The sequence below is a fragment of the Drosophila suzukii genome, unplaced genomic scaffold (genome assembly GCF_043229965.1).
Source record: "Drosophila suzukii unplaced genomic scaffold, CBGP_Dsuzu_IsoJpt1.0 scf_38, whole genome shotgun sequence".
Classification (NCBI taxonomy): Eukaryota; Metazoa; Arthropoda; class Insecta; order Diptera; family Drosophilidae; genus Drosophila; species Drosophila suzukii.
This window is the reverse complement of record NW_027255925.1, coordinates 23,254-50,292: the sequence shown is the minus strand read 5'-3', so window position 1 is coordinate 50,292 and position 27,039 is coordinate 23,254. Positions and strand designations below refer to the sequence as shown.

Sequence of the window (27,039 nt, the reverse complement as noted above, 5' to 3'; positions counted from 1 at the left end):
AAACTGCCTCGCTTATGAGCACTCCACTGGGAGCTGCCGTAGCGGTGACCGGTGCAAAACGTGCGACCGGAACCATTATTCGCTGCTCCACATGCACGAACACGTTTCCCGAAAAAAGTCCGGTTCCCAGCCACAGGCCACTTCTCAGCAGCGTTCGCGCCGGCAAGATCCGCCAACTCGCCAAACGCTTACCCCTCCACCGCACTCAGCATCCTCGACACCAGCTCCGTCGCTCGCGTCACTTCTCCATCGACTCATGGCTCCATCGACTTGGCCTCCGCGTTTTGTTTGCCGACTACCAACGTGGGAGAGGAGAGCATCTGCACGGCGAAGGTCGACGAGGCTATCAAGCTGGAGGTGGTCCTCAAGATCGAGCCGAACGTACGGATCCGCACTCCTATCCCTGCGGTCAGTGAGAGCGTGGTCAGGAAGTTCCGGGAGCTACCGCTCGCGGATGAGCGTTTCCATCGGCCATCCATCAACTCCCTGATCCTTGACGCGGAAGTCTACCCTAAGGTGATCCAGCCGGGCTTTCACATGGACGACACAGTGACCCAAATGACCGTGGTTTTATCATACGAGTTAGTTTTAGTGAACATTTTAAGAAAAGAAAGAACATCTATCGGTGGATAGGTAGAAATTCTTTAGTCATGACAGAAAGCAGAGTCGCAGTCCAGTTTTAATTTAGAATGTGCATTTTGGCCGTAAAAAATCTAAATGGCTTGGAGTTCTTTTTGCATGTTTGTATTATCTAAAAATTTCTCACATTTAGCAGCAAACGTCTCGGTGAAAGCGCTTCATGCAAGCGGTAAGTGGCTTAATTCTGCTTTTAAGCAATGAGAAAAAACTTAAAGCGATAGGAAAAAAAAAGTAAAAGAATGATCAAAATTACACTGGCATTCTTTGCCATCATGAATTCTTTAAGCTTTTAAAACTATTTTTAAGAACCTGAACGGAATTTCCACCGCCACGAAAATCTATCGCCACGTTTTGTTAGATTTTAATTTTACATTAAGGCCTTATTATTTGCATTTCAAGCAATGTTTATCCTATTTACTCGCACTTACATTTAAATCATATTTTTCTGCATGTTTAGCTGTAGGATATGTGTTCTCTATTATTTACTTTCTTAGTAAGTAATAAAACTTTTATAATGAACAATTCAGCAGTCTCTTGCCGCAGCTAGCATGATTCCGCGATAGGGTAACTTGCCATTCAAGTGGTCGTTCTGACTATGGGGGTCATATGGAAACGAACGACCATTGGTTGGGTGGGCTTTGGGGAACCTCTAAAACTTCTATTAGGGTTAATTTTAGACTCGGCCAGAGTAATGGGTAATTTGTGAACTTTCTTTTGATTTTTGTTTGGTGTTGATCACTTCCGAATTTTGCTTGTTCAGAACGCGAAATTAGATTTCGGTTACCATTAATAACAGGCATTTCATGGCGTCGAGCATTGTTATCCACTTCCACAGCCGACAAGCGGCTCTGTTACGTGGGCATATCATATTAGTGCCCGAGTCCTGACAAGGACTTGGGCCGAGGGAGAGGCGTCCGATGTTCAGGCACCATTTGCCGGCATAAGCTACGTCGTATTTGGGTCGTGGGATCTTGGTTAGCCTCTCTCCTCTCCAACATAACGAGAATAAATATTAAAAGTGCCTGGAAAATAATATTAGTCAACAAGTTCGTCAGTCATCAGTCCACACTGCCCAACAAGCTTAGCTGTCGCTTGATCGCAATACGATCGGGCTGTGTTTTGGCCATATTCCCTCCCCTTCACACATTCGTGTGCCAATGGATCGTCGCGGGCCACGCAATACGATCCCCTATTGTCAAGGTTGTCCATCGAAAGTTATGTCATTGTTCTTGACCTACTTCACTCCTCGCGTCAGCACACCCCCTTTGTTATAGTTCTAGCACGCCATGGTTTTCAATTCTTTTTCACATTATAAATTTATTAAATAATATTTATGTCGGCGTGTGCCGGTGTTGAATAACATAATATTGGTTAATTCATATAGGGATTAAATTAATTGGCAATTATTGTATTAGCGGAGAGTATCGACCACCTGTGAAGGTGCACACATCAGCAAAATGCTGACTATTCACGACTGCAAACGTCGCTCAGAGGGCTCTTGCAATTGTCATACAATTATAAGGCTGATACTCGCCGCTGAAAAATTAACATTTAATTATTATGTATAAAAAAGGTATAAAAAGAAAAGTATATCTAAATGATTATATATATGAAACAATTATTATATGTGGATATTGTATAGTATTACATGTATTCCTAACAGATTAATTCTTTGTCTTAACTAGGAAAGTATTAACATTGCCCAAAAACAAATTCTTATCCAGACGGGAGAGAACAATGACCGTTGGAACGGTAGAGATATTGATAGCTTTATCGGTCTTATTACAGTGGGCAAGTGGAGAAAAATCTAGACGGAAGGTCTCAATATATAAGTATTCCAATTCATTCACTGTTATTGGTAGGGTCGCTTTTGATAAGAAGTATAAAATTCTTACGTTAAATTGTGGATCAGTATCTATTGTTTTTGCTAAAGCTTCTGATGTAATCATGGTGCACGGATATATTTATGTATGTATAAGAAAAGGAACCGTGTTCCGACAAACTTACCCTCTTTTTAATCCTGGGCGATGAGATCTCGACGCTCCGGATCCTGGGCTTTGGGAGATTTTAGAATTGGTTTATACATATATATACGTGCAAGATTTGATGGTGGCTTACAAAAACAAAACACAAAAATTACGTTACACAAAAAAAATAACACTATCGCTGTATAGATATGTATGTATGTATGCATTGTATGAGAGTTCCACTGAGGCACACGTCAGTTCCAATGCTCGGGCTGGGCTGGTCGGTGCAGCTCCAATTTCTTGTTCAGCGTATGTAATTGGGGATTCTTTTTACACTTGCATTCAGAAATGCATGTACTCGCAAATTGTTTTTGATTGTTTTGGCGATTCACTTTTTTGTTTATAATATTGGAGTGCAATTTATTTATTATTATTGGTATTGTTTCTATTGTCTTTTTGCTGCATTTATTGTCTTTTTGTGGTTTCACTTCACTGTATCGGCTCGGCTTATGCTCCAATGTGGGTCACCACTTTCTCCAGGGTGTGATGTTGGTCGCGGCGTCTCTGAACAGAGCGCTTGTACACCTTGACCACTTTAATGATCACTATAACCAGTAGTAGTCCAGCTATGAGCTTCAGGGTCCTGTTGACATCTTGAATATCGTCCCTGTGGTCAACGATCTCTACGTGATTAATCACATTGGCGGTGCTGACGGCCACTTTGGAAGTTTCGCCGCCCATCTTGGGGTCTTTAGGCCATTCACTTGGTTCACTAGTTATTTTCGTCCTTCGGGATTTTGCTGGTTGACTTCCTCCAGATTGTGGTCGATCGCAGGACCGGTTATCGGGACTTCCTCCTGGGTGAATTTGATTCTAGGGAAACGTCAAGACATCCTTCTGGACACCAGCCTTCTTCCAGTCGTGGTTTGTGTTGATGGGAGTTGGACTTCTAGACCACCGTCATGGAGAGATCAGAACAATTTCTGTCCCTTCTCCATTTGGCTGGGGTCTTTTATACCGGACTAGAGCTTTCGCTAGCCCCCCATATTGGATGAATTAACTAGGTGTTCCCACCTATGGGTACTGTTTCTCCATTTCCCCTATTTTAGGAGTCAATGGCCGGCCGGTTACGAGCAGGTCGATCGTGGTCGTTGTTCTGGCCACGCGACACCCATGAGTTGTCGAATTGTTTTTGCTGTTTTGCTTTTATCAATCGCAGTGTGGTTAGTCATTACGGCCCCTACCCTCAACTAATGGCAGTTGTTTTGCCGGGGTTAATCTTGGTATGGGGGAGGGCGTACGTAACAGCTCGTTACACTTATCCATTGGATTACCTCGAGCACTTCCATTTCTTTTGCGGATTTGCCCTGTTGTGGTATTGCTTTCCTTGGTCAAGTCTCACAATACTGGATGACCCTCCACAGCTGGGATTAGGTGTTCTTTTTCTTCTGAACTGAATTCCTTCAGTAATTTTTTACGTGGTTTTTGGGATATTCCTTCTATTTTCAAATATTTGCTGCACGAACACAGCCAAAGATCAAATTTCATATTCGCGCAGCAGCTAATGGCGTCCATCGGAATTCACTCATAAAGTCTAGTTGTTTTTGTGGTATTTCCTCAGCTAATCTGAGTACTGCGATTAAAAACGGACCCGACGAAAAACGTTAGATGTCTATTTGCATCTCGCTCTCTCCTATGGCTAGCTCGGGGCTACCGTCGATGTGAGTACTAGGCTTAACACCTCTGGACTTATGTTAGACAGGTACACAACCAAAATTTACCATACCCATTATTCCATTTGTTAATAGCACATGAACAGAAAATTAAACTTTGTGAAGTTTCTACATACCATTTCTAGTTTTCCATGATAATTGGATCCCCTTAAGTAAACGTCACGTGATAGCTAATGGAAAATAAGTTTGTATGGGACTTTTACTCAGGAGCACCCAAATATCATGGAAAACTAGATATGGTATGTAGATATTTCACAAAGTTTAATTTTTTGTTCATGTGCTTTCAACAAATGGAATAATGGGTATCTGGGTATATTCAGGTTGTTGGTTGGGATTGGTGTTCAGGGTATTTGCGTAATCGTTACTTGTGAAATGTTTTTAGTGGAACGCTTGCCTCTTGCCAAGATGGAGGTTGGTAATTTCCATAAAAAATAAGCATAAGAAATACATTTTCTTCTCAAAAGATTCCGAAACGCCGTAAAAAAGATCTGAATAAAAATACACAAAGACAGCATATGAGGCCACACTTTCCGCTGTAGCATCTTTTCCCGTCTCTATCTACAATGTTCACTCCTATGGAAGGAAAATTCGGTGAAGCGGAATTTGTCGCTGAAGCAGAAACATGGTATAAGCTGCCTTTTTTTTACTATAACCTAGTACTCAGATCGGCTAAGAGGTTCACTAGTCGAAAAATCGTATTCTTTGTAGTGTGTGACCGATGTATTAGCATGGTCATACTGTCAAGCAGCTGGGTTTGTTGACAAACGTAGAACAAATCAATTGGAGCCATTTAAAAAAGAAAAGTCTGCTGGTGCACAAAAAAATTGAAATACAAATAAATGGAATGTTTAACGAATGATTTTATTTATGTACATTAGTAGTTTAAAGCTTCCTTCTCGTCCCTCGGATGGGAGTATCAACGGGCATATTGCACCTTGAGGAAGTGGGAGCCGGACTGGGAACGGCGGTTGTTCCGCTGATGCTGCAGGAAGTCGTTCAGCATCCTGACAAAGGATTAGGATTAAATTTCTTATTCTTTAGGCCACGGCTAACGGCGTTCATCGAAATTCCCTCGCTAAATCTGGTGTTTTTTCTGGTATTTCCTTAGCTCATCTGAGTACCGCGCTGAAAAAAAGAACCGACGAAAAACCGCCTATTTGCCTCTCACTCCTATGGTTAGCTCGTGGTTTTCGACGATGTCAGTACTAGGCTTATTCCTGTTAAGAAAAGCATGTACTTAGGTTTCCCAGAGCAACCCTGTGCAATTGTCTCTGACTTGGAGACAAGTACTCGGGAGCTATAATATAACGTCGATACAGAATTCGATTACAAGTTTGCATACCATGGTTTTTGATCTGACAAAAATTCTGCCAATAATTTTGTATTCCGGGGATAGGAAAGCGAATAGAGGGCAACAGCAATAATTTTATCCAATGGCATGGCTGGGCGAAACACTGTGTCATTCTAATAGGCCTGGTGTCATCCCCACCAACTGCAGAAATTAATTTCTGTCAACGCTGAATGATTCCTTGTCTCTAAAAGTTTCCATTTTGTTTGTCTCCATATATAAATGGCAATTAAATATTATTGCTATATTATTAGTATCGATTGTTTACTTTAGCGCGCATGACCACAGAACAGCTCTCCCAAAAGCGTTGTCCATTGGAAACAACACCGCGTTGCCTATCGAAAAACAACATATTCTACTTGACTGTTTTTTTAATTCATCAACAAATTCAGCTATCATTCGAGGTGGAGGCATTGAACGGTTGAACTCGCTGATTAATAAGTTCTCATATTCTTCCAGTCCTGTATTATATTTCTCATCTGCAGTGATCGGGCTCATCCTTCTTGGAGGTTTCTGATACCTGTATATGTAATTAGATTTTGGGCTTTTAGAATTGTACAGTAATGGTAGAACAACTCGACGAAGAGAGCTAAATGAAGAGGGTCTCCATTAAATAAATTTATCTGCTTTACTTGCGGAAGAATATGATTCATGGATACATCTGAGAGGGTTTTTAGCGGCTGAAGCTGCGTCCGCTGCTGATGTTGATGGCAGTTCCATATTTGGTGGTTAAGTTCGAGTTGTTTCTTTAAGCGAAATACATCATATAATCGCAATATTATGGCTAGTTAGACATTAGAATTCCTTATTCGTGATTTAACTGAAGTAGCTGGTGAATAATTTTATGAGGCTGCAAACAATTTTTAAGTTTTACGAAGTGATCGCTTAAGTACCAGCTGCGCCAATTATGTTTTTCGCTTGGAGGCATTAAAAACACGATTTTTATTTTAGTATACAACGGCGTTTTTGTATGAAACTGATTTTACAAAATTCTTATAACAAGTGGACTTTGATCAGAAGATTTTGTTGGCCAAAACTAAGGACTGATGATAGATTCCTCGAAGCTTTTATGGTGTAAGGGCGTTATGGGCGTTATGGTAAGGGCGTGTGAAATGCCTTGCTTTTACGCTTTCCATTTTCATATCGTCCCTGTCCCTGTCATCATTATTTACTTTTTCGTAGTGAAAGTGTCACTATTTACAGTCAAGAAGAATTTAGATTTGCACCGAAAACATCTCCTAGGAATCGCATATAAGTGTCAGTTATAGTTCGTCAAATTTGTATGGCGGACTAAGTGAGAAATTTTTGAAACGGTAAAACATTATGGGCCATATGTTCAACTGGTGGGATTAGAAGACGGTTCTATGTGGGAAGAGGTTATCACCAAAGCCTAGTACTCACATCGACGAAAACCGCGAGCTATCGATAGAAGTGAGCGAGAGGCAAACAGGCGGCTAACTCTTTTCGTCGGGTCTGTTTTTCAGTGCAGTACTCAGATGAGCTAAGGTCGTTTTTAAGATAAGAAAAAAACAATGCCTGTCGCACGCGAAAAAATATAAATGATTAATTTGACTACCAGCTCAACTTTCGATTTCACCGAAACGAGAATGAACATTTTGATGCAGTTAAATTTCTAGAGATTCTCAGTTACTTTTCTCAATAATGTTTTTGGTTTTGTTCAAAAACTTAAGTACTTTATTTTAATACAATTGATGACTGTTTAAGCTGTATGTCGCACGCGATAAAAATACCGAAAAACATATGAAAGTTTGCCCATATTAGTAGGTAGTGTCCTGAAAAATTATGTTCAAATTAGCTAGCTCAGTTCATCAGGAACAAATATCAGTGCAAAATCATAAAGGCATACGTTTTATTCAAGTTTTAAGGTTTTTGACTGGTTTACATTCACGGAAAATTGAGCGCTTAAAAAATCCTTATTATGAAATATTATTTTCAGTTATCCTTGCTCCAAAGGAAGGGTCTTGGAAAAAAGTTTAAGAAAGATACGTCTGAAGGTAATGGAAAAAAAGATTGTATGAGACGTTTACTCAGGGATACCCAAATATCATGGAAAACTAAAAATTGGTATGTAGAAATTTCACAAAGCTTAATTTTGTGATCATGTATTATCGACAAATGGAATAATGGGTATCTTGGTATATTGAGGTTGTTGGTTGGGCTTAGTGTCTAGGGTATTTGCGTGTACGTCACTTGTGTGATGTTTTTGGTGCAACAACTGCCTGGTCTTGCAAAGAAGATATAAAATGGAAGTTTGTCATTTTGATTAAAAAACGTAAGAAAAACATTTATTCTGGAAAAATCCCGAAAGGCCGTTAAAAAAACTGTATAAAAATAATAAAATACAACATATGAGGTACAACTTGCCGCTGAAGCGACTTTTTCTGTCTCTTTCTACCACGTGCACTCCTATGAAAGGAAAATTCGCTGAAGCGGAATTTGTCGCTGAAGCAGAAACAGGGTATAAGCTGCCAATTTTGTGCTATTCCACTGTTTCACTTGTAAAGCAATCGATGTACTTAGGTTGCCCAGAGCAACTCTGTGCAATTGTCTCTGGTGTGCTCGAACTGCACATTTCCTTCTTTTGGATTTATACCGTCTTGTAAGTAGGTTGTGCTATTTCCTGGGCTGCAAACAAAAATATATGTATTATTATATTTGAGGATTTGACTTAGTTATATGATGATTTTTTCCATGCACCACTCTGATTACTTTTGTGTTGATTATGGATATCTGACTTATTTGCGCGCACGTCTTACGTTGCTTAGTAACTTCTACATACGTACATCTACTAATTATTTACATTGTAGATCCTAAAATGTACTTTTTTGGATTGTACAGTCCAGTTGATGTTGAAGTTGATGGACCGATGATGTGACAGTTATTAAATAACAAATGAATTTGTTACTAGGTCAATCAATTTGCTGAGATGGGGGCCTACCGGTACATGCAGGAACTCTATAGGAAGAAGCAGAGTGATGTAATGCGATACTTGCTGCGTATTCGCGTTTGGCAATACCGCCAATTAACCAAACTGCATCGTTCACCCAGACCTACTCGTCCGGATAAAGCAAGGCGTTTGGGGTACCGTGCAAAGCAAGGGTTCGTGATTTATAGAATCCGTGTTCGCCGTGGTGGTCGCAAGCGTCCAGTGCCAAAAGGTTGCACTTACGGCAAGCCGAAGAGTCATGGTGTAAACCAATTAAAGCCGTATCGAGGATTACAGTCTATAGCTGAGGTAAGAAAAACTCGCATCAATATAAAGGATTTGAAGCGAGGCCTCTTCATTTCTTACAATGCTTTCTTCTAATTTTTAAAACACCTGATGACTACACTGACCTGAAACTTAAGTTGATTACTGAACTTCCTTAGATGTCTGAAATTTTTAATTTAAAAAAAAACCCATATCAAATACTACATAATTATTAAAGATTTACAAATTTTTCTTTCTAGGAACGTGTTGGTCGTAGGCTTGGTGGCTTGAGAGTTTTGAACTCGTATTGGATTGCTCAAGATGCTTCTTACAAGTATTTTGAGGTAATCTTGATTGACACTCATCATAGTGCTATTCGTCGTGATCCTAAAATTAACTGGATCTGCAAGCATGTGCACAAGCATCGTGAGTTGCGAGGCCTTACTTCAGCCGGAAAGAGTTCCCGTGGTATTGGCAAGGGATACAGATATTCTCAGACTATTGGTGGATCTAGGCGTGCTGCTTGGAAGCGCAAGAACCGCGAGCATATGCACAGAAAACGATAATTTGTAAAGCTTATTTATTATCGGTTGAATAAAGCATTTCGTGCATTATATTCAACAATTGGCACGTTAAAATCATATGTGTGTACTTTCCTGTATGTATATAAAAGGTAATATAAATAATGACCCATTATTTCTTAAGCTGAAGTGTGTTGTGCCTTTCCGGAGGGTAATTCAATTTCAGTCTGAAATGTGCAACGCAATATGGCCCTAAGGTCAACAAATTAATGCCGAAACAAATGAGCACACTAGCGTCGAGTGCCCCGACTATCAGCTAACCAACTTCAAAATAAATAATCCTTCAAATGAAGGTGAAGAAACGTCGATGTTTACAGTTTTATTTCCTTTACATTATTACGTGTTATACATCGCTTGCATCTACTGATCAAAATTGTATACACTTGGACCTCTCTTAACACGATAATTACGTTCCTAGAAATCCTAGTGTTAAGCAAAACATGGATTCAGTAGAAAATAAGGGGTTACGTTACGAAAAAAATTTGTTGTTCAAAGTTGGTTTATTTTTTATTAAAGTTTCATCCATTTGTTCAATATTAAACAAAAGTTATGTATGACGAGGATTCATTCTCCGACTCTTCCGCCAGACTTTCGGCGAAACGTATTTTGGCGCGTGGCATGGATATTGAATTTCACAACCAGACTGACTACAACTCATGTTGATTCCTTTTCATTTCCTTCTCACCTTCCAATACATACGCACAGTGTGGTGAGTTATGACGAACACAATCTGTCTCACTTATGCCCACGGCCAAACTACGTTGACAGAATTATGTATCTGCCTCGCACGAAAGAATGGAGAAACAGGAAATAAAACAAGTGTATACCAACAAATAATCGTTATAATTTGAATGTTTAAAATAATCTACGACATGGCTTGAATGAATGCAAAAGTCATATTTTCAAAATTTTAAGTTGGTATTAAATTAAAAAAAGTTCCTTCATATAATTAATTTACAGGTTAAACTTTAAAGAAACTTAAAAATGTTAAAAAGTAAGGAGATCATATGCTTCTATTCAAATCAAATTTGAAATGCATTTGGTGGCATTTATAGTTTAAGCCAGTTTTTTTCAACATGATTCCTTATAAAAAAAAATATATTTATATATTGCAATCGTGTAAGAACGAGGTTCGACGAGGTCGTAGGGGGTGGGGCATTCGTATGGACAATTTTTAGCTATTTTGCCAAATAAACTCTTGAAAATCACGTTTGACCCTCCGAATCTGCACAACAAAAACAAGGAATAACGCTATAATCGACTACCTCGACTATCAGATACCCGTTACTCAGCTAAAGGGACCAAAGGGAGATAAAAATATGCATGCAGCAAAGCGAGATTGCAATGCGCCACCTACCCGCGATCTCAATATATGGTTACATATGTGGGCGGCCGACAGATTTAAGCGGTTTGGGCGTTAGAGTGGCCGTGGAAAACTTTTTTGGGTCAATCCCTAGCATGCAAATTGTGGGCGTGGCAAACTTTTTTTTTAGGTCAATCGATAGGTATTGACGAGACTAATACGTTTCAGCTAAAATATTTTTCTAGCATGAAAAATGTGGGCGCCACAGGCTTGCGCGGTTTGTTGGCGTTAGAGTGGGCGTGGCATATTCGCGTAATAAACTTCCGGTGCGTGCAAGGCTACGGAATCTAAATCTCAAATCTTTGATAGTTTCCGAGATATCAGCGTTCATACTTACGATTTTTTTAAGTTTGTGGGCGTTAAAGTGGGCGTGGAAAACTTTTTTTTAGGTCAATCGATAGGTATTGATAAGAACAATAAATTTTTTAATTCTAGCATTAAAACTGCATTAAAACTGTAGGAGCCACAGTTTTGGGCGTGGCACCCTGCTGAAACAAGCTTCCGCTGCGCAAGAAGCTCAGGAATCTACATTCCAATTCCCGATTTTCTAGCTTTTGTAGTTTCCGAGATTTCAGCGTTCATACGGACGGACATGGCTAGATCGACTCGGCTAGTGATCCTGATCAAGAATATATATACATACATATATACATATCAATGGGCAGCCATATTTCTTAAAAAAAAACGTAAGCCTAAAATCACGTTTGACCCTCGGCACATGCAAGGGAAAAACACTGTGTTTTCGTTTATCTCTTTTAAATATATGGTTGCCTCTACAGATTTATATATTTTGCATTACCAAAATAAATACAAAATAAATAAATACAAAAAACTTATTCTTTGTTGTGGGACCGAAGTTTTTAAAGTTCACCCGCAATGCATGTACTCAATGGACTTACTGTCGAGCGGCTGGGTTTATTGACAAACGGAAAACAATTAATTTTACTCAATTTAAAAAAGAATAGTGCTGGTTCACAAAGTAGTTAAAATTAAAAAAAAGGGAATGTTCAGCGAATGTTTATTTATGTAAATACGTAGTTTGAAGCTTCCTTCTCTTCCCACAAATTCATAACCATCTGCCCCGCGCCATCTGCAGTCCTGCTCCGAGTCCCAATAGGCGTATTGGACCTTAAGAAAGTGGGAGGCGGATTGGGAACGGGATTGTTCCGCTGATGCTGCAGGAAGTCACCCACCATTCTTACAATGGCTGGCAATGGCTCCTACAGCTTTCCCTTACCAAGCGCCCTTTTTTCCTTCTCTCTATAGAAGCCAGCGCGTCCCCCATCTCCGCTTTACCTGCCAAGTAGTTGGTAGAAGTGGAGTCCTGTGGTTTACCAATGGAGAGATCGGAGGTCGGAGATCGTTCTGGTGGTTCTACTTCTATTAGTACTATTGGGCAAGGACTTACTTTCCTTGCGAGCACACGCTCGGCAGGATGTCCATGTAGGGAGCGAAGTCCCACTCAGCATGTTCCCTATTGTGGTATTGCTTCCTGTCGAGGGAGTCCCACAATGACGGGCAACAGCCCTGACCTCCTGCAGGCGTGTTTTTGGGGTTTTCCTTCCACTTTTTATTTTTAGTTTCCACACCGAAACAAAAGAAATGAATTAAAGGGATAAGTAGAAGCCATGGGGCATTATGTTTGGGTTAATAAAAGAAAAACAGGCTATTCAATTTGTGCGCGGTGAAGCACATTTATTTTGCTATTAAAAGTGATATTTTTTTGAAATAATAAAGTCAGCTAAGTTTAATATGTCGTGCATTGATCTAAGTTTAAGGTATGTCAATTTTTAAGGTTTTATGGGCCTTACAATATAACCCAGATATTCTGGTTCCGTTAGCCAAAAGTGGCATGATAAAATGTTTTGTTCCAATAAAAATCCCGTAAAGCGTTATACACAGCTCTAAAAGGTAAATATATAAAGATACAAGCAAAGCACATATTGAAAACATATGACTTTACATTTTTTCGGAGCGTTGGCCAAGGACTCAGAGGACCCGGACAAATGTTTAAGGAAGGCGATGTCAGAGGTTAAAAATAAATTAACAAAGCAAAAATCAAGGCTTATCAACAGTAATTGTACGCTAACGGAAATCCTAAATAACAAAAAACAAGGCTTATTAACAATAATTGTACAAATGTAAGAGGGCGGCGATATCGAAGGCTAAAAATAAATTAACAATATAAGGCTTATTAACAATAATTGTACGTCAACGGAAAACCTAAATAACAAAACAGAAATAATTGTACGTTAATGGAAAACCTAAATAACAATATTTAAAACAAACATAAATCAACAAAATACAACAAATATTAATTTAACATAGATATGTTACATACATATTTATTTTTTTTTTATGAAAAGGACCCAATAAAATGTTTGGTAATGAAATTAATGACTTTAAAAAAGGTTATACATGAATTCACCTATGACACATTATCCGACATACGAGTATTTTCCCGTGTGAGGATAATCAGGGCTCACTTCGAAAAATTCTCATGAGCTGTCAAGAGTAAAAAAGCAGACATCCCATACAAACAGTCTATGTATATATGAAGCTGACTCGTCACCGGTGATTCACGGATGAAACTTTATTTTTGGAACTGTTGGGTTATTAAGAGACTATTTATGATGATAAATCGGACATAGTGCTATCAATCCCGTGCTGATCGAGCTGTGGAATTGCCCTCGCCAGCTTAAGCGACAGCCTCTCCAGAAGTTTCCTTTGCTTCGATCAGGTGGTACTTGTGCAAAATATAACTTAAAGTAGCTCTTTCATATTATCTGGAGAAGTGGATGCATAAGAATGCTGCTATGATCCCCAAGAAAGGCGTCTTTCCCCGCTGTGTAGATTCTTTTCGGTCCATAAGCCTATTCCAGGACGCAATTCCGAATCATCCGTTTGGTTTCAGGAGTCTGCAGAACGCTGCTGAGCAATTGCATCGGATGGTCAACCATGTCCTTAAAGCCTTTGAGTCGAACAAGTATTTTTGCGAAGGGAGGCGACGGATATCGTGTCCGACATTGTGAAATGAGTTTGAGGCCTGGGCGTCGAGAAAAAACATCGCTGTTAATCCTGCTAAACCTCAGCATGCCACCTTTTCGTTGAACAGGCTAAGAACTTATCGCCTCATCCGGGACTCCAATTAAGCTGTTCAAAACGATTAAGAACTTTGAGCTTACTTTGGACAGAAGGCTTACCTGGAAGCAGCACATTGTGGCTACCTCCGCTTCCACAAGGCATAACCTTTTAACATATGAAAAGTTTAAGTGCTAAAAGTTATTGATTTATATTAAATTAAAGCTTAATACTCGTACTTATTGCAAAAATGCCAGGCATATAGGTAAAAAAAACTTGCACTGAGCACTTGACATGGCCTTTCGAAAGACTACTGTGTAAATATCTTTGCCAAAGACCTTCTTATCCTAAACTTAGATCAGTGCCGGGTGGATCTGAGGGTTGTCATTATCCTTTTATGTGATCCTTTCGACTCCCTGGCCACTCAAAGCTTTGTATCGTCCTATGTGCCTTGTATTTTTGCATGGTTAGAGTCCTTTAGAACGCCATAAAAGGCTTCCAACGATAAAATCGGCTTCAGGGCACCTGTTCACAAATGTTAGTATACAACTGACCCTGATCCTGAAAATAAAATATTTTTCGCAGAGATAAGGGTATTTATTTTTTTTGTTTATATGTATATATAACCATTATTGGTGTAATTTAAGGTTCTAAATCGATTTTTTCTGATAGTAATTTTGTATTATACCACTTAAGATATTGAGACAAAGCGTACTTGGCAAAAAAAGGCAACCAAATCAATTAGGTTTTACCGAAGCAGTTATTATTTATTTTATTTTAAAAATGTACTTTTAAGAGATATTGTAATGAAACAAAATTAATTGGATTGTTAACTATTTAATTTAACCAAAATAATAATAAATAATTTATAGAGTTAGAAAAGGGCACTTAAAGATCAAGATGCTAAGTGTGCTAACACTTAAGTTTGTCACTGTATGTACATACATTTTTAAAAACAGTTTAAAAACATTAGCTCAACTTTAAGGCATTTGTACTTATTGCAAAGGGCAAAGCTTTAGCTTTACTTTTTTACTTTCGTCAAAATCTATAGGATGATTAATTCTTTTAAATTACTTTTTCGATTTTACTTGGCATCTTTTCCGCAAGCACAACGTTTCTGCGAAGTGATTTTCAAAAAAGTAGTTTCTTTTCCTTCTGTTTATCTTCAAGAGTTCGCCGGTTTTCAACCGCGACGTTTGCTTTTCCCTTTTCAACACATGAACACATTTCCAGTTTTCTGGTAGCAGCAGTGCGAAGCACTTTTACGATACTGTTACAGTTTAATCTCAATTTATTTAATTTCGTGAACAAGGTCCTACACACTTAGCATTACAAGTAAATCATAGATTTAAAAATTAGAATCTAACTTAACAATAATTTTAATTAATTTGCAGTTTCACAAGCATCTACCCAATCATTGTAAACATCTATAGGTTCGGAGAGAAAGTTAATTCCAGTTTGGAAGTCTTCCAAGCACACTCTACAAGTAATTTTGGCCGTGTTCCTGCCCTTATCCCTGAAATAAGTTTTAAATATCGAGTTACATAAACGACTGAAAATTTTCAAAGATTTAGACCTGTTCTATCCTTTAAACTTTTAACATATATCAACATATGTACATACAAATGTAGCCACACACTTATCATTAAAAGATTTTAAATTTCAGAACAGGTTAAATTATGTACATTTTAACTTCACACGACTTCTCATGGTTGCAGAATGGACAATTAAATTGTTGATCAAGTGGTTCAATGTTTTTTCTTTTTGGCGGGGGTTTTCTTTTAGACTTTCTTCTACCCATTTTCTGGCGTTAAATCGGGAATGGCTAATTGATTCAATGACAACAAATCCAAATGTTAAGATAAAAATAAATTTGTATTTTCAAACCCGAACTACCACGTCTTATACTCTAATGTTCGATTCCCACTAAACACCACTTATATACCAGTTTCTTGACAGATAATCCAATAATAGCATCTTCTCGCAGAAATCTAACCACAGTTATCCTTTTAATGGATGGTCTATTTAAGCCCCTTGCCTTATAGTCCATCCATGAGAAATACATCTAGTTTTTGTAAAATGTGAATCTTCGGTTCCCACAAAGCACATTCACTGTCCGCTATCCGATAACAGCTGAAGTGACAGCTTATCACAACATAGAGGAAGGGGCAGTTTGAACCTGACCACTGTCTTTAAATTTAATTTTCCTGCTCTTTGTTAATTAAACACCATAATATAATAGATTTTCACCAATGCTAACTTTTGAAGCACCCACTTTCTCTTCTTAGTACACGTTTGGTTTAATATATTAATATTGCTTTAAGCCTAGTACTCAGATCGGCTAAGAGTATTATTAGTAGAAAAATCTTATTCTTTGTAGTGTGACCGAAGTTTTCAAAGTTCACCCGCAGTGCATGTGGAATGGTGTTACTGTCAATCAAATAGGTTTGTTGACAAACGGAAAACAATTTAAAAAGAAGAGTCTGCTGGTGCACAAAGAACTTAAAATAAAAACATGAAATGAAGTTAACTTCGGCAAGCCGAAGTTTGTATACCCTTGTAGTTAACATAATAAAATTTAATTTGAAATTCTGAAAAATACAATAAATGATATTCCCAATAGTACAGATTAATACGTCAAAAAACACCGAAGCTATAATTTGTTTCACATTATTTTCCACCAATTTTCCGATCGTTTCTATGGCAGCTATATGATATAGTCGTCCGATTTTTATAAAATTAAATTCAAAATTCAGAACTAATTAAAAAATGTTATTTCCAAGCGTAGGAAGTTAAGTGTTAAAAAACTTCGAAGCTATAATTTACTGTTTTCCCACCAATTTTCCGATCGTTCCTATGACAGCTATATGATATAGTCGTCCGATTTTAATAAAATTAAATTAGAAATTCAGAACTAATTAAAAAATGTTATTTCCAAGCTTAGGAGGTTATATGTTAAAAAACACCACAGATATAATTTTTTTAAATTTTGTCTTCTATTTTTAATTTATAGTTTCCACACCGCCATTGCACGAACACCCTCAAAGATTAAATTTCTTATTCTTTTGGCCGCGGCTAACGGCGTTTATCGAAAATTCACTCGCTAAATCAGGTATTTTTCTGGTATTTCCTTAGCTCATCTGAGTACCGCGCTGAAAAACGGACCCGACGAAAATCGTTAGCCGCCTATGGCTATCCCGCAGTTTTCGTCGATGTGACTACTACGCTTTAATTATGAGCAAACAAAAAGCGGGATGATCAATTATCGCAAAATTGCACATTTTCTTACAGTACTTTAAACAAGAAAAGGAGCTTACTTCTGCAAGCTGAAGGTTATAAATCCATTATCATAAAACCATATCATGCAATTAAAATTTAAGAATTTAAGAATATATGTATTTTAAGAATATTTTGAAGACAATTTATTTTCTGTGTCCAACTCCGTAGGGAATTCAAGCGGTCATGCCCGAAAAATGCACCCTCAAAATTGATGTACTGAATTAAAAAGTTTTAGTAATATCGAATGCTTATCAGCTCTCATTGCCGTATAATTTCTCCAATATTGCTTTTTAAATTGTGTTTTAGTACTTCGACGTCGGATTTAGTTGACAGATCTTTATAACCTTCAAGAGGGTATAATGACTTCACTCAGAAGTTGGCAACGCAGTGAAGGAGATCAGAAAACTATGTCCTATAACATTCATAGGAATAATTGAAAACCTATTTTAAGAAAGGGTTTATAAGTTAAAGCTCTGGTTTTAATTATCATATTATCATCTACTCCTAGGAATACAATTTTTGTGTTATTTCAATGTTTGTTTTGTTTTAATGTTTTTAAAAATCGGACGACTATATATATTGCTACTACAGGAACGATTTGATCATAATTGGGAAAATAGTAGGACAAAAATATATCTTTATTAGTTTGTCATGTTGTTTTCTACTCCGGCTAAAAGCATTTCTTTGTTTTTTTCAGAGCTAATATATGATGGACGTTGATGCACTACGAGCAGTACAAACAAGTGGTCCAACGACACCAAGAACGTGCTTGTTACGCGCGGGGCCCTTTTATAATTTTGGTCAAAAAATGCAAGTTCGCGAGGAAGATACAAAAAACAAAAAAAAACGGGACACAAATGAAAATAAAAGAAGCAACTAAGAATGAAGCAAATGAGTTAAAATATTAGTTTTTAATACCGGGATAGAAGTTGAAGTACAAATTAAATTAAATTATTTACAAGTGTAGGTAAATTAAGCAATAGTAATCTACTCTGATAAGAAGGTAGCCTTACGTTTTGATCCCAGTTCAAACTACGAAGGGCAAAAAGAAGAATTTTTTTTGTACCGACTCAATACGGTCAATATGCACTTGATATTGCGGACTCCAAACCGAAGAACAGTATTCCAAAATAGGACGGACAAGGGTAAATAACAATTTGGTTGAATAAGGGTCATCAAATTCTTTTGACCAACGCTTTATAAACCCAAGAACACTCATGGCTTTGTGGACAGTGGACATTATGTGGCAGTCAAATTTAAGTTTTGGGTCCAGAAGAACACCTAAATCATTAACTGAACATATACGGTCGAGTGGCGTATTTTGAAGAGAGTAAAGCCTAGTACTCAGATCGGCTAAGAGTTTAACTAGTCGAAAAATCGTATTCTTTGTAGTGTGAACGAAGTTTTCAAAGTTCACCAGCAATGCATGTGGCATGGTTTTACTGTCAAGCAGCTGGCCTTGTTGCCAAACGGAAAACAAATCAATTGGAGCAATTTAAAAAGGAAGAGTCTGCTGGTGTACAAAGAAATTAATGTAAAAACAAGAAAAAACGCAATAGTCGAGTACCTCGACTATCAGATACCCGTTACTCAGCTAATGGGACCAAAGGGAAATGGAGATATGCAAGCAGCAAAACCACATTGAAATGCGCCACCTACCGGCGGTAGACATATTTAAGCGTTATGGGCGTTAGAGTGGGCGTGGCCAATCGATAGGTATTGGCGAGACCAATACATTTCAGTTAAAATTGGGCGCCACAGGTTTGGGCGGTTTGTGGGCGTTAGAGTGGGCGTGGCAAATTTTTTTTGGTCAATCGGTAGATATTGTTGGGAACAATACATTTCAGTTACAATTTTTATTCTAGCATCAAAACTGTAGGAGCCACAGCTTTTTGCGGTTTGTGTGCGTTAGAGTGGGCGTGGCACTGTGCTGAAACAAACTTGCGCTGCGTAAGAAGCTCAGGAATCTGCACGCCAAATCTCAATAGCCTAGCTCTCATAGTTTCCGAGATCTCAGCGTTCATCCGGACAGACAGACGGACAGACGGAAATGGCTAGATCGACTCGGCTAGTGATCCTGATCAAGAATATATATACTTTATGGGGTCGGAAACGCTTCCTTCTGCCTGTTACATACTTTCCGACGAATCTAGTACAACCTTTTACTCTACGAGTAACGGGTATAATAAATGAAATGTTCAACTATTGTTTTTATTTATGTAAACTAGAAGTTTCCTTCTCATCCCACGGATGCTTAGCTATCTTTCCCGCGCCATCTGTAGTCCAACTCCGACTCCCAACAGGCTGGCCAATAATGGCTGATGATGGCTCCTCCAGCTGTTCCTTAGCGGGTGAACTTATTTTATCCCTATAGAAGCCGGCGCGTCCTCCATCTCCGCTTTAGCTGTCAAGTAGCTGGTGGAGGTGGAGTCCTCAATGGAGAGCTTGTCGGAGATCGAGCGATGATCCATGTTCCTTCCCACTGGGATTCTCTAGTGGATCTCCTCCAGCGCTTCAGCTATTCTGAAGATTTGCCCCGTTCTGGTTTTGCTTCCTGTCGGTCAACAGCTTGGATTAGGTGTCCTTTTTCATCTGCACTGACCTCCATTAGCCGTTTTTGAGGTTTTTCTTCCATTTTTAATTCTTGAGTTCCTCACCGCTTCTGCACGAGCACCGCCAAAGATTAAATTTCTTATTCTTTGGGCCGCAGCTAACGGCGTTCATCGAAAATTCACGGCGATATCTGGTTTTTTTTTCTGGTATTTCCTTAGCCCATCTAAGTACCGCACTGAAAAACAGACCCGACGAAAAGCTTTAGCTGCCTGTTTGCCTCTCGCTCACTCCTATGGTTACCTCGCGGTTTTAGTCGATGTGAGTACTAGGCTTTACTAACAAATGTAGGAGTACCCCTATAAAAAGTCTTAACGTTGCATTTGAGGCAGTTCAAATTTAAAAGGTTGTACTCACACCATCCCTGAAAACAATCAATATCTGACTGTAAGTTGCAACCCGACGCTATATCTTTATATGATAAACAAAGCTTAACATCATCAGCATACATTTGTACACGAGAATGTGCTATGATAGAGGGAAGATCGTTAATAAAAAAAGTAAACAGCAAAGGGCCCAAATGACTACCCTGAGGCACTCCAGATGTCATGTAGATCAATTGTGACGCAGCATTCTTGAATATAACCCTCTGAGTCCTACCATTCAAATAACTTGATATCCAAGTTAATAAATTACATGGAAACCCAAGCTGAAAGGCTTTACTAAAATATGTATATATAACGTCTGTCTGCAATTTTTTGTTAAGTCCATCTATTACAAAAGATGTCAATTCGAGCAGGCTAGTGGTGGTTGATCTTCGCTTAACAAAACCATGCTGACACGGCGGTATTAAAGAGGAGCACAAATGTTGCAACTGAGAGGTAATAATGGGTTCAAATGTTTTAGGAATTAATTTGGAATTAGGAGTCAAAGGCTTTACTAAAATCTGTATATATAACGTCTGTCTGCAATTTTTTGTTAAATCCATCTGTCGGGTCACGCAGCCGCAGCAGCCAACTAATTTCTTAATTCGATCTCTTATATTAATGGCATCGCGAAAGGTAGCTCTCTTTATCTAGCTCTCTCGTCTTTTGTGTACTTGCATTTTTCGGCCCAGCGTTCGGCTGGCTGTCCCTTTGTAAATCAGTACGAATTCTGATCTCGACATAAAACGCATTCTCGTCTCGCCTGCTGTACTCTCTCTCGCTAATAAATTGTTAACAAGCCTAAAGCAACCTGAAATTCGTATTTTAATTTAGCAACAACTAATAAAAAAGCTTATTAGTTCACCATTGGTGACCCCGACGTGATTTGTGCATAAATAATACTAAGTGCAAATCATATAAGTCTATTTATTGACTTTTTCATTCTTGCTGCTGCGGTGCATTGGCGGAGCAACAATCATAAGGCCTTAAATGCAGTGAGCGCTATAAATAAATAGCAGTTGGTGATTGCGGAAATTTACATATAAGGCGCAAAATCAGCTATACATAGAAGCGTACATAGCCAAGTAACGGGCTGTTATTCCCTCGTTTGCTTTGCGCTCATCTTCCCGCTGGAGCCGAATTTCGGGCATTTCGTCTGCTGTTGTTGTTGTAGCCATGCCTACGGGAGCTTTTGGAGATGTTACCGCTGATGCAAACAGGGCAATATTTTTAAAGCGCAAGGCAACGGCTTTATTTAATAGAGTGGAGCGCTTAGTGGATTCCCTATCAAGTGCGGCGTTAACTTCATGCGACGAATCCGGTCTTCATGTGAGGTTAGAGTTGATTGATGAGCTTCAAGAGTCATTTAAAAAGGTGCTCGGTGAGCTCGAAGAGTTGGATTTAGAGGAAATTGAAAGTGATTTAAGTGAGAAATTTGATGACATTCTCGTAACTCTGAAGTCATCGGTTCGATCCGAAATTTCAAAGCGCACCTCACAGCTTCTTTCGCATTCAACTTTTGCTGACGGCATCACTCCGGGAGTTTTCGGCCCCCAGCAGCGTCAGCCTCGACATAGGGCAGCATTGCTGCCCCCACTGGAGCTTCCAAAATTCGCTGGAGGTTATGCAAATTGGTCTGACTTTTATTCTATGTTTACCACGATCATAGATAGTCATCCGGACCTCACCAACGTAGAAAAGCTGCAGCATCTACGATCATGCCTGAGGGACGCAGCGTTGGAAACTATTCGCTCATTGGAAATTTCGGATGGCAACTACGCAATTGCTTTAGATTTGCTGAAAAATAGATTTGATAATCGACGTTTGGTTTTTCAGGCACACATTATTGAGATCCTGGGACTAAAGGCGGTGCAGAGTGGTTCCGTCTCGACACTTCGGGATCTGTCCGATAAATTCAATGCTCACATTCGTGCTCTCAAGGGACTGGGCACGACAGAACAAATCGCAGGATGCATCATCGTCCAAGTCCTGTTCCAAAGGTTGGATCCGGCAAGTCAGGCAAAGTGGGAAGAGCGTTTAGAGGACCCTGCCTTCGTCAATTTAATTCCTACGTGGGAGTCAATGGCATCATTTCTGGAGCAGCGATGCAGGACGTTGGAGACTATGGATTTCGCCATGGCAAACTATACGCCGGGCAATCAGGTGGGAAGTAACAGAATACCCAATGCGCGTAGATCAGCATTTGTTGCCTCGAACGCTAACCCCTGGATTTGTATATTCTGTAATGATACAGGGCATTCCATTTCTTATTGTCAGAATTTTAAAATCCTGTCTCCTGCGAATAGGTTTCAAGAAGCGAAGCGGCTCGGTCTTTGCATAAATTGTCTTAAGGTTGGTCATCAAGTTCGGCAATGCAACTCTAGTAGTTGTCGTTCATGCGGATCTAAGCACCACACCCTGCTTCACCTGGGAAACTCACCTTCTTTTCCTTCACAAGAAGGAGCACAGCTTCAAGAAGCACTTCCTTCTGCTTCACCCTCTGCACTGCCTTCCACTTCGACTGCTCTTATTGCACAGGAATTTAGTAATGATATTGTGCTCTTAGCAACGGCTAGCATTTTAGTAAAAAACCGTTCTGGGGTTTTCGTTCCCTGTCGAGCTCTACTCGATTCGGGCTCCCAACTGCATCTAATAACGTCCCGATTCGCAAATCAGCTTCAAGTAAAGAAAGTAAAATCCTCAGCATCTGTAACTGGAGTTGGAGATTCCAGTTTTGTGACGGACGGTCACTCGGTCCATATTACGATTCAGTCCCGAACTTCCGAATACTCGGCCAACATTACCGCGGTGATTGCTCCGAACATAACAGAGCGACAGCCTAGCTTCAACGTCGACATTGGCAGCTGGAACATACCCAAAAATATACAGTTAGCTGACCCAAGGTTTTATGCTCCCCAGCGGGTGGATCTTTTAATCGGAGCCAGCCTCTTTTTCGAGATGTTGTGCGTTGGCCAAATCAAGCTCCCACCTGGATTACCCCTAATTCAAAAGACGCGTCTGGGTTGGGTTGTTTCTGGAGGCTATGGCCTTTCCGATGGCTCGGTTTTAATGTCGTCTCAAGATGAACTTCTCGCTAGTAGAGAGAATAGTTTCGATCGGTTAGATGATCTTCTTGGACGATTTTGGGAAGTGGAAAGCTGCGCCGAGCCAATTATACGCGCTACTAAGGAAGAATTGGACTGTGAAGCACATTTCGTAAGACACGTCAATCGTTTGCCAGCTGGTGATTATTCTGTTCGGCTGCCTGCCAAGTTTAATCTAGATCTTTTGGGAGAGTCCTACCAGCAAGCTTATCGAAGATTTTTGTCCCTAGAGAGAAAGTTGAATCGTCAGCCATCTTTGAAGGCTCAATATGCAGCATTCATAAAAGAATATCTCGATCTAGGACATATGTCATCAGTTTCTGCCGCTGACATCGGGTTGTGCCGATATTTCTTGCCTAATCATTGCGTCATAAAGGAAGATAGCTCCACTACAAAGCTTCGCGTAGTTTTTGATGGATCGGCGGCCAGTTCCTCAGGCTATTCGCTCAACGAGTCTCCTCTCTGGACTCATGGACCAAAATTCCTCTGTGGTCCCAAAGCTGACTGGCCAACCCCAATCACTGCTGAAAAGCCAACGCTTGAGGTTCGCCGGAGGATTCTGCTAATAAAATCTCCATATGAAGACAGAGTGTCCAGTTCCAAATTTGCCAATTCCTTTGCTGCCCTTCAAAGAGTTTTCGCATACGTCTATAAGTTTAGTAATCGCATCCATCGCCCTACGCTCACGGTGTCTGACCTTCAAGGCGGTACGCTGCTGTTGCTTCGTCTTGTCCAGCGCTCACATTTATGGGATGACATCAAATCATTGCAGTCAAAGGGAATGGTGCACTCCTCCAGCTCGCTCGCATCTCTTTCGCCATTCATTGACCAATTTGGGCTTCTTAGAGTGGATGGCCGGCTGAGGAATTCTTCTCTGGATTTTAATGGGCGTCATCCAATTATATTACCACGGAGTCATTCGGTCACTATTGCCATTATTACTCACTTTCATGAACGCAATCTGCACACTGGGCCACGGGCATTACTTGGCATAATTCGATCCCAATATTGGCCTATTGGGGGGAGAAAGACGGTAATGAAGGCGGTAAACAAATGCATTAGATGCTTTCGAATGAAGCATCGAGTAGTGGAGCATATAATGGCGGATCTTCCAAAGGAACGACTTGATGGATCTCATGCATTCGAAGTCACTGGCATTGACTTTTGCGGGCCATTTCTCTACAAGTCAGAGGTGCGAAGCAAGCCTCCAGTAAAATGCTACGTTCGTGTCTTCATTTGCTTCGCCACGAAGGCTATTCATCTGGAGTTGGTCAAGGATCTCTCTACGGTATCGTTTCTACATGGCCTCAAACGATTTATATGCACTAGAAGAAGGCCGCGGCAGATTTGGTCTGATAATGCAACCAACTTTGTTGGAGCTCGCAATGAGCTGCTCGAACTAAGGCGTCTTTTCCTCAGCAGTGATCATCAGAGAGCTACATTGGACTTTTGCCTAGCTGAGGCTATTGATTGGTGTTTCATTCCTCCTAGGTCGCCACACTTTGGCGGTCTTTGGGAAGCGGCTGTGAAGATCGCTAAGCATCATTTCTACCGCGCTGTTGGCACTGCTGTTTTAGCCTTTGAGGAGTTGCGGACCCTGGTGTGTCACATTTCGGCGGTTGTTAATTCTCGACCATTAGTCTCGATTTCAGAAAACCCAGCTGATCTGGATGTATTAACCCCAGCACATTTTTTGAATGGTGGTCCGCCCTCTTCTTTCGTCGAGCCGGATGTGACCAGTCTTAACTTCAATCGCTTGGATGGATGGCAACGCGTGGCTTACTTGCAGCAGATCTTTTGGTCCCGATGGAAGGAAGAATACCTAACATTGCTACAACAGCGCTCCAAGTGGCGCACCCCAAAACCTGGCCTGGTTGTCGATGACTTAGTTCTGGTTAAGGACGAAAACTTGCCTCCCATGAAGTGGCCCCTCGCCAGAGTGATCGAGCTTCTCTTCGGTGGAGATGGGGTTGCTCGAGTTGCCGTTCTGAAGACAGCATCAGGAGTGACAAAGCGAGCAGTAAACAAGCTGTGTCTGCTACCCCTTAGGGATAATGTTGAAGCCCAGGCTTCCAACGGGGGGAGTATGTCGGGTCACGCAGCCGCAGCAGCCAACTAATTTCTTAATTCGATCTCTTATATTAATGGCATCGCGAAAGGTAGCTCTCTTTATCTAGCTCTCTCGTCTTTTGTGTACTTGCATTTTTCGGCCCAGCGTTCGGCTGGCTGTCCCTTTGTAAATCAGTACGAATTCTGATCTCGACATAAAACGCATTCTCGTCTCGCCTGCTGTACTCTCTCTCGCTAATAAATTGTTAACAAGCCTAAAGCAACCTGAAATTCGTATTTTAATTTAGCAACAACTAATAAAAAAGCTTATTAGTTCACCACCATCTATTACAAAAGATGTCAATTCGAGCAGGTTAGTGGTGGTCGATCTTCGCTTAACAAAACCATGTTGACACGGCGGTATTAAAGAGGAGCACAAATGTTGCAACTGAGAGGTAATAATGGGTTCAAATGTTTTAGGGATTGCAGACAATTTGGAGATTCCTCTATAGTTCTGAACATTAACCTTCGCACCCTTTTTGTGGAGTGAAATAATAAAAGAATCTTGCCAGATAGGAGGAAAAACAGATGATGAGATAGACAAATGAAAAAGTTTAAGAATGGGTTTACAAATAGTTCGGGCACAAAACTTAAGAACACACCCAAAGAGTCCATCTGTCCCCGGAGAATATGTTGGCGTTATAGTTTCTAAATCACTTAAGAGAGAACTTTCGGTGATTACAGGAGAAAAAATACAATTTGCCCTGTTTAAGTGATTATGGTAGCTAGAATTATACCAAGAAACAGAACTAAAAGTAGATTGGAAGAATTCAGCAAATAAATCTGCAATTTCGGGATCCGTAGATGCCTCAACAAAGTTTAAACGTACAGATGATGGCAATGCTGAAGACTTTCGACAAGTTATAAACAGACATTGACAAAGTTATAAAACTGCCTCGGATCCTTTGAAAATTCAAATTTACATCGGTTCAAATACATGGAATAGCAATGACTGTTAAGTACATTAAAATTAGTACGACACCACATATCTTAAAAAATCGGATGGCCTACCCAACCTTTAGTACTTTTATAGAAGTTTGTTTTTAGGTTTCTAAGTCTTTGCAACTGATTGCTAAACCAAGGATGCCTGTCTAACTTAGGAGGAAAACTATCAGGAACACATTCACAGAAAAAAGAGTTTAGGACACTATAAAATAGTTCCGTAGCACTTTCAATATTCAAGCAATTGTATAAATTTGTCCAGTTATATTGGTTCCAGTTAACGCCGAGAGCGCTAGCCAATCCGTCACCACACGAGCTGAGCTCCTTATTAGTGTGTACTTCCATGAATCCAGCGTTATTTGAGTGCCATTTTGTAAGGGGATAGTGCCCGACGAAGAATTTCCGTGACTTGATCCTTGATTATGCGGAGCGTCTTTAGGTCGTCTGCACCCGTTAATAAGTCATCAACGTAAAATGATGACTTTATGATGGCTGCGCCAACTGGGCAGTTAGCTCGATAGATATCAGCAAGAAGATTTAGACTACGTGTTGTTGAAAATGGTGCCGCTGCGACGCCATAGGTCACTGTATTCAGTTGGTGTGTGCGCAGAGTGTCTTCTGGGGATGCTCTCCAAAGAATGTACTGGTACTTGCTATCGATAGTGTCAAGATGTACTTGCCTGTACATTTTAGTCACGTCCGCAGTG

The 27,039-nt window shown here is 39.9% G+C and overlaps 2 protein-coding genes and 1 non-coding gene across 5 annotated transcripts; 2 read left to right on the top strand and 1 right to left on the bottom strand.

Annotated features, from left to right (window-relative positions):
- The first annotated feature begins 8,377 nt into the window (after positions 1 to 8,377).
- On the top strand, positions 8,378 to 8,448 carry LOC139354863 (small nucleolar RNA Me18S-Gm1358). Its single transcript, XR_011605711.1, has one exon. It is a non-coding gene; the product is annotated as a small nucleolar RNA Me18S-Gm1358 (small nucleolar RNA).
- Positions 8,449 to 8,601: 153 nt separating this feature from the next.
- LOC139354861 (large ribosomal subunit protein eL15) lies at positions 8,602 to 9,539 on the top strand. Its single transcript, XM_070999082.1, has 2 exons — positions 8,602 to 8,943; positions 9,159 to 9,539. Exons 1-2 carry the CDS (start codon positions 8,635 to 8,637, stop codon positions 9,462 to 9,464), a joined length of 615 nt encoding a protein of 204 aa, XP_070855183.1. The 5' UTR covers positions 8,602 to 8,634; the 3' UTR covers positions 9,465 to 9,539.
- A 4,537-nt stretch (positions 9,540 to 14,076) lies between these two features.
- Positions 14,077 to 15,818, bottom strand: LOC139354862 (transcription elongation factor 1 homolog). 3 transcript variants are annotated; one of them, XR_011605710.1, is made up of 3 exons: positions 15,609 to 15,797; positions 14,163 to 15,439; positions 14,077 to 14,091 (listed from the first exon to the last, which is right to left on the bottom strand). XR_011605710.1 is itself a non-coding variant. In XM_070999083.1 (2 exons), exons 1-2 carry the CDS (start codon positions 15,722 to 15,724, stop codon positions 15,307 to 15,309), a joined length of 249 nt encoding a protein of 82 aa, XP_070855184.1. In that variant the 5' UTR covers positions 15,725 to 15,815; the 3' UTR covers positions 15,197 to 15,306. The 3 variants fall into 3 exon arrangements, 1 of the variants encoding a protein (XP_070855184.1); XR_011605709.1 differs by lacking the exon at positions 14,077 to 14,091 and having other exon boundaries at positions 15,197 to 15,439; positions 15,500 to 15,818; XM_070999083.1 differs by lacking the exon at positions 14,077 to 14,091 and having other exon boundaries at positions 15,197 to 15,439; positions 15,609 to 15,815.
- Between the last annotated feature and the right edge of the window lie 11,221 nt (positions 15,819 to 27,039).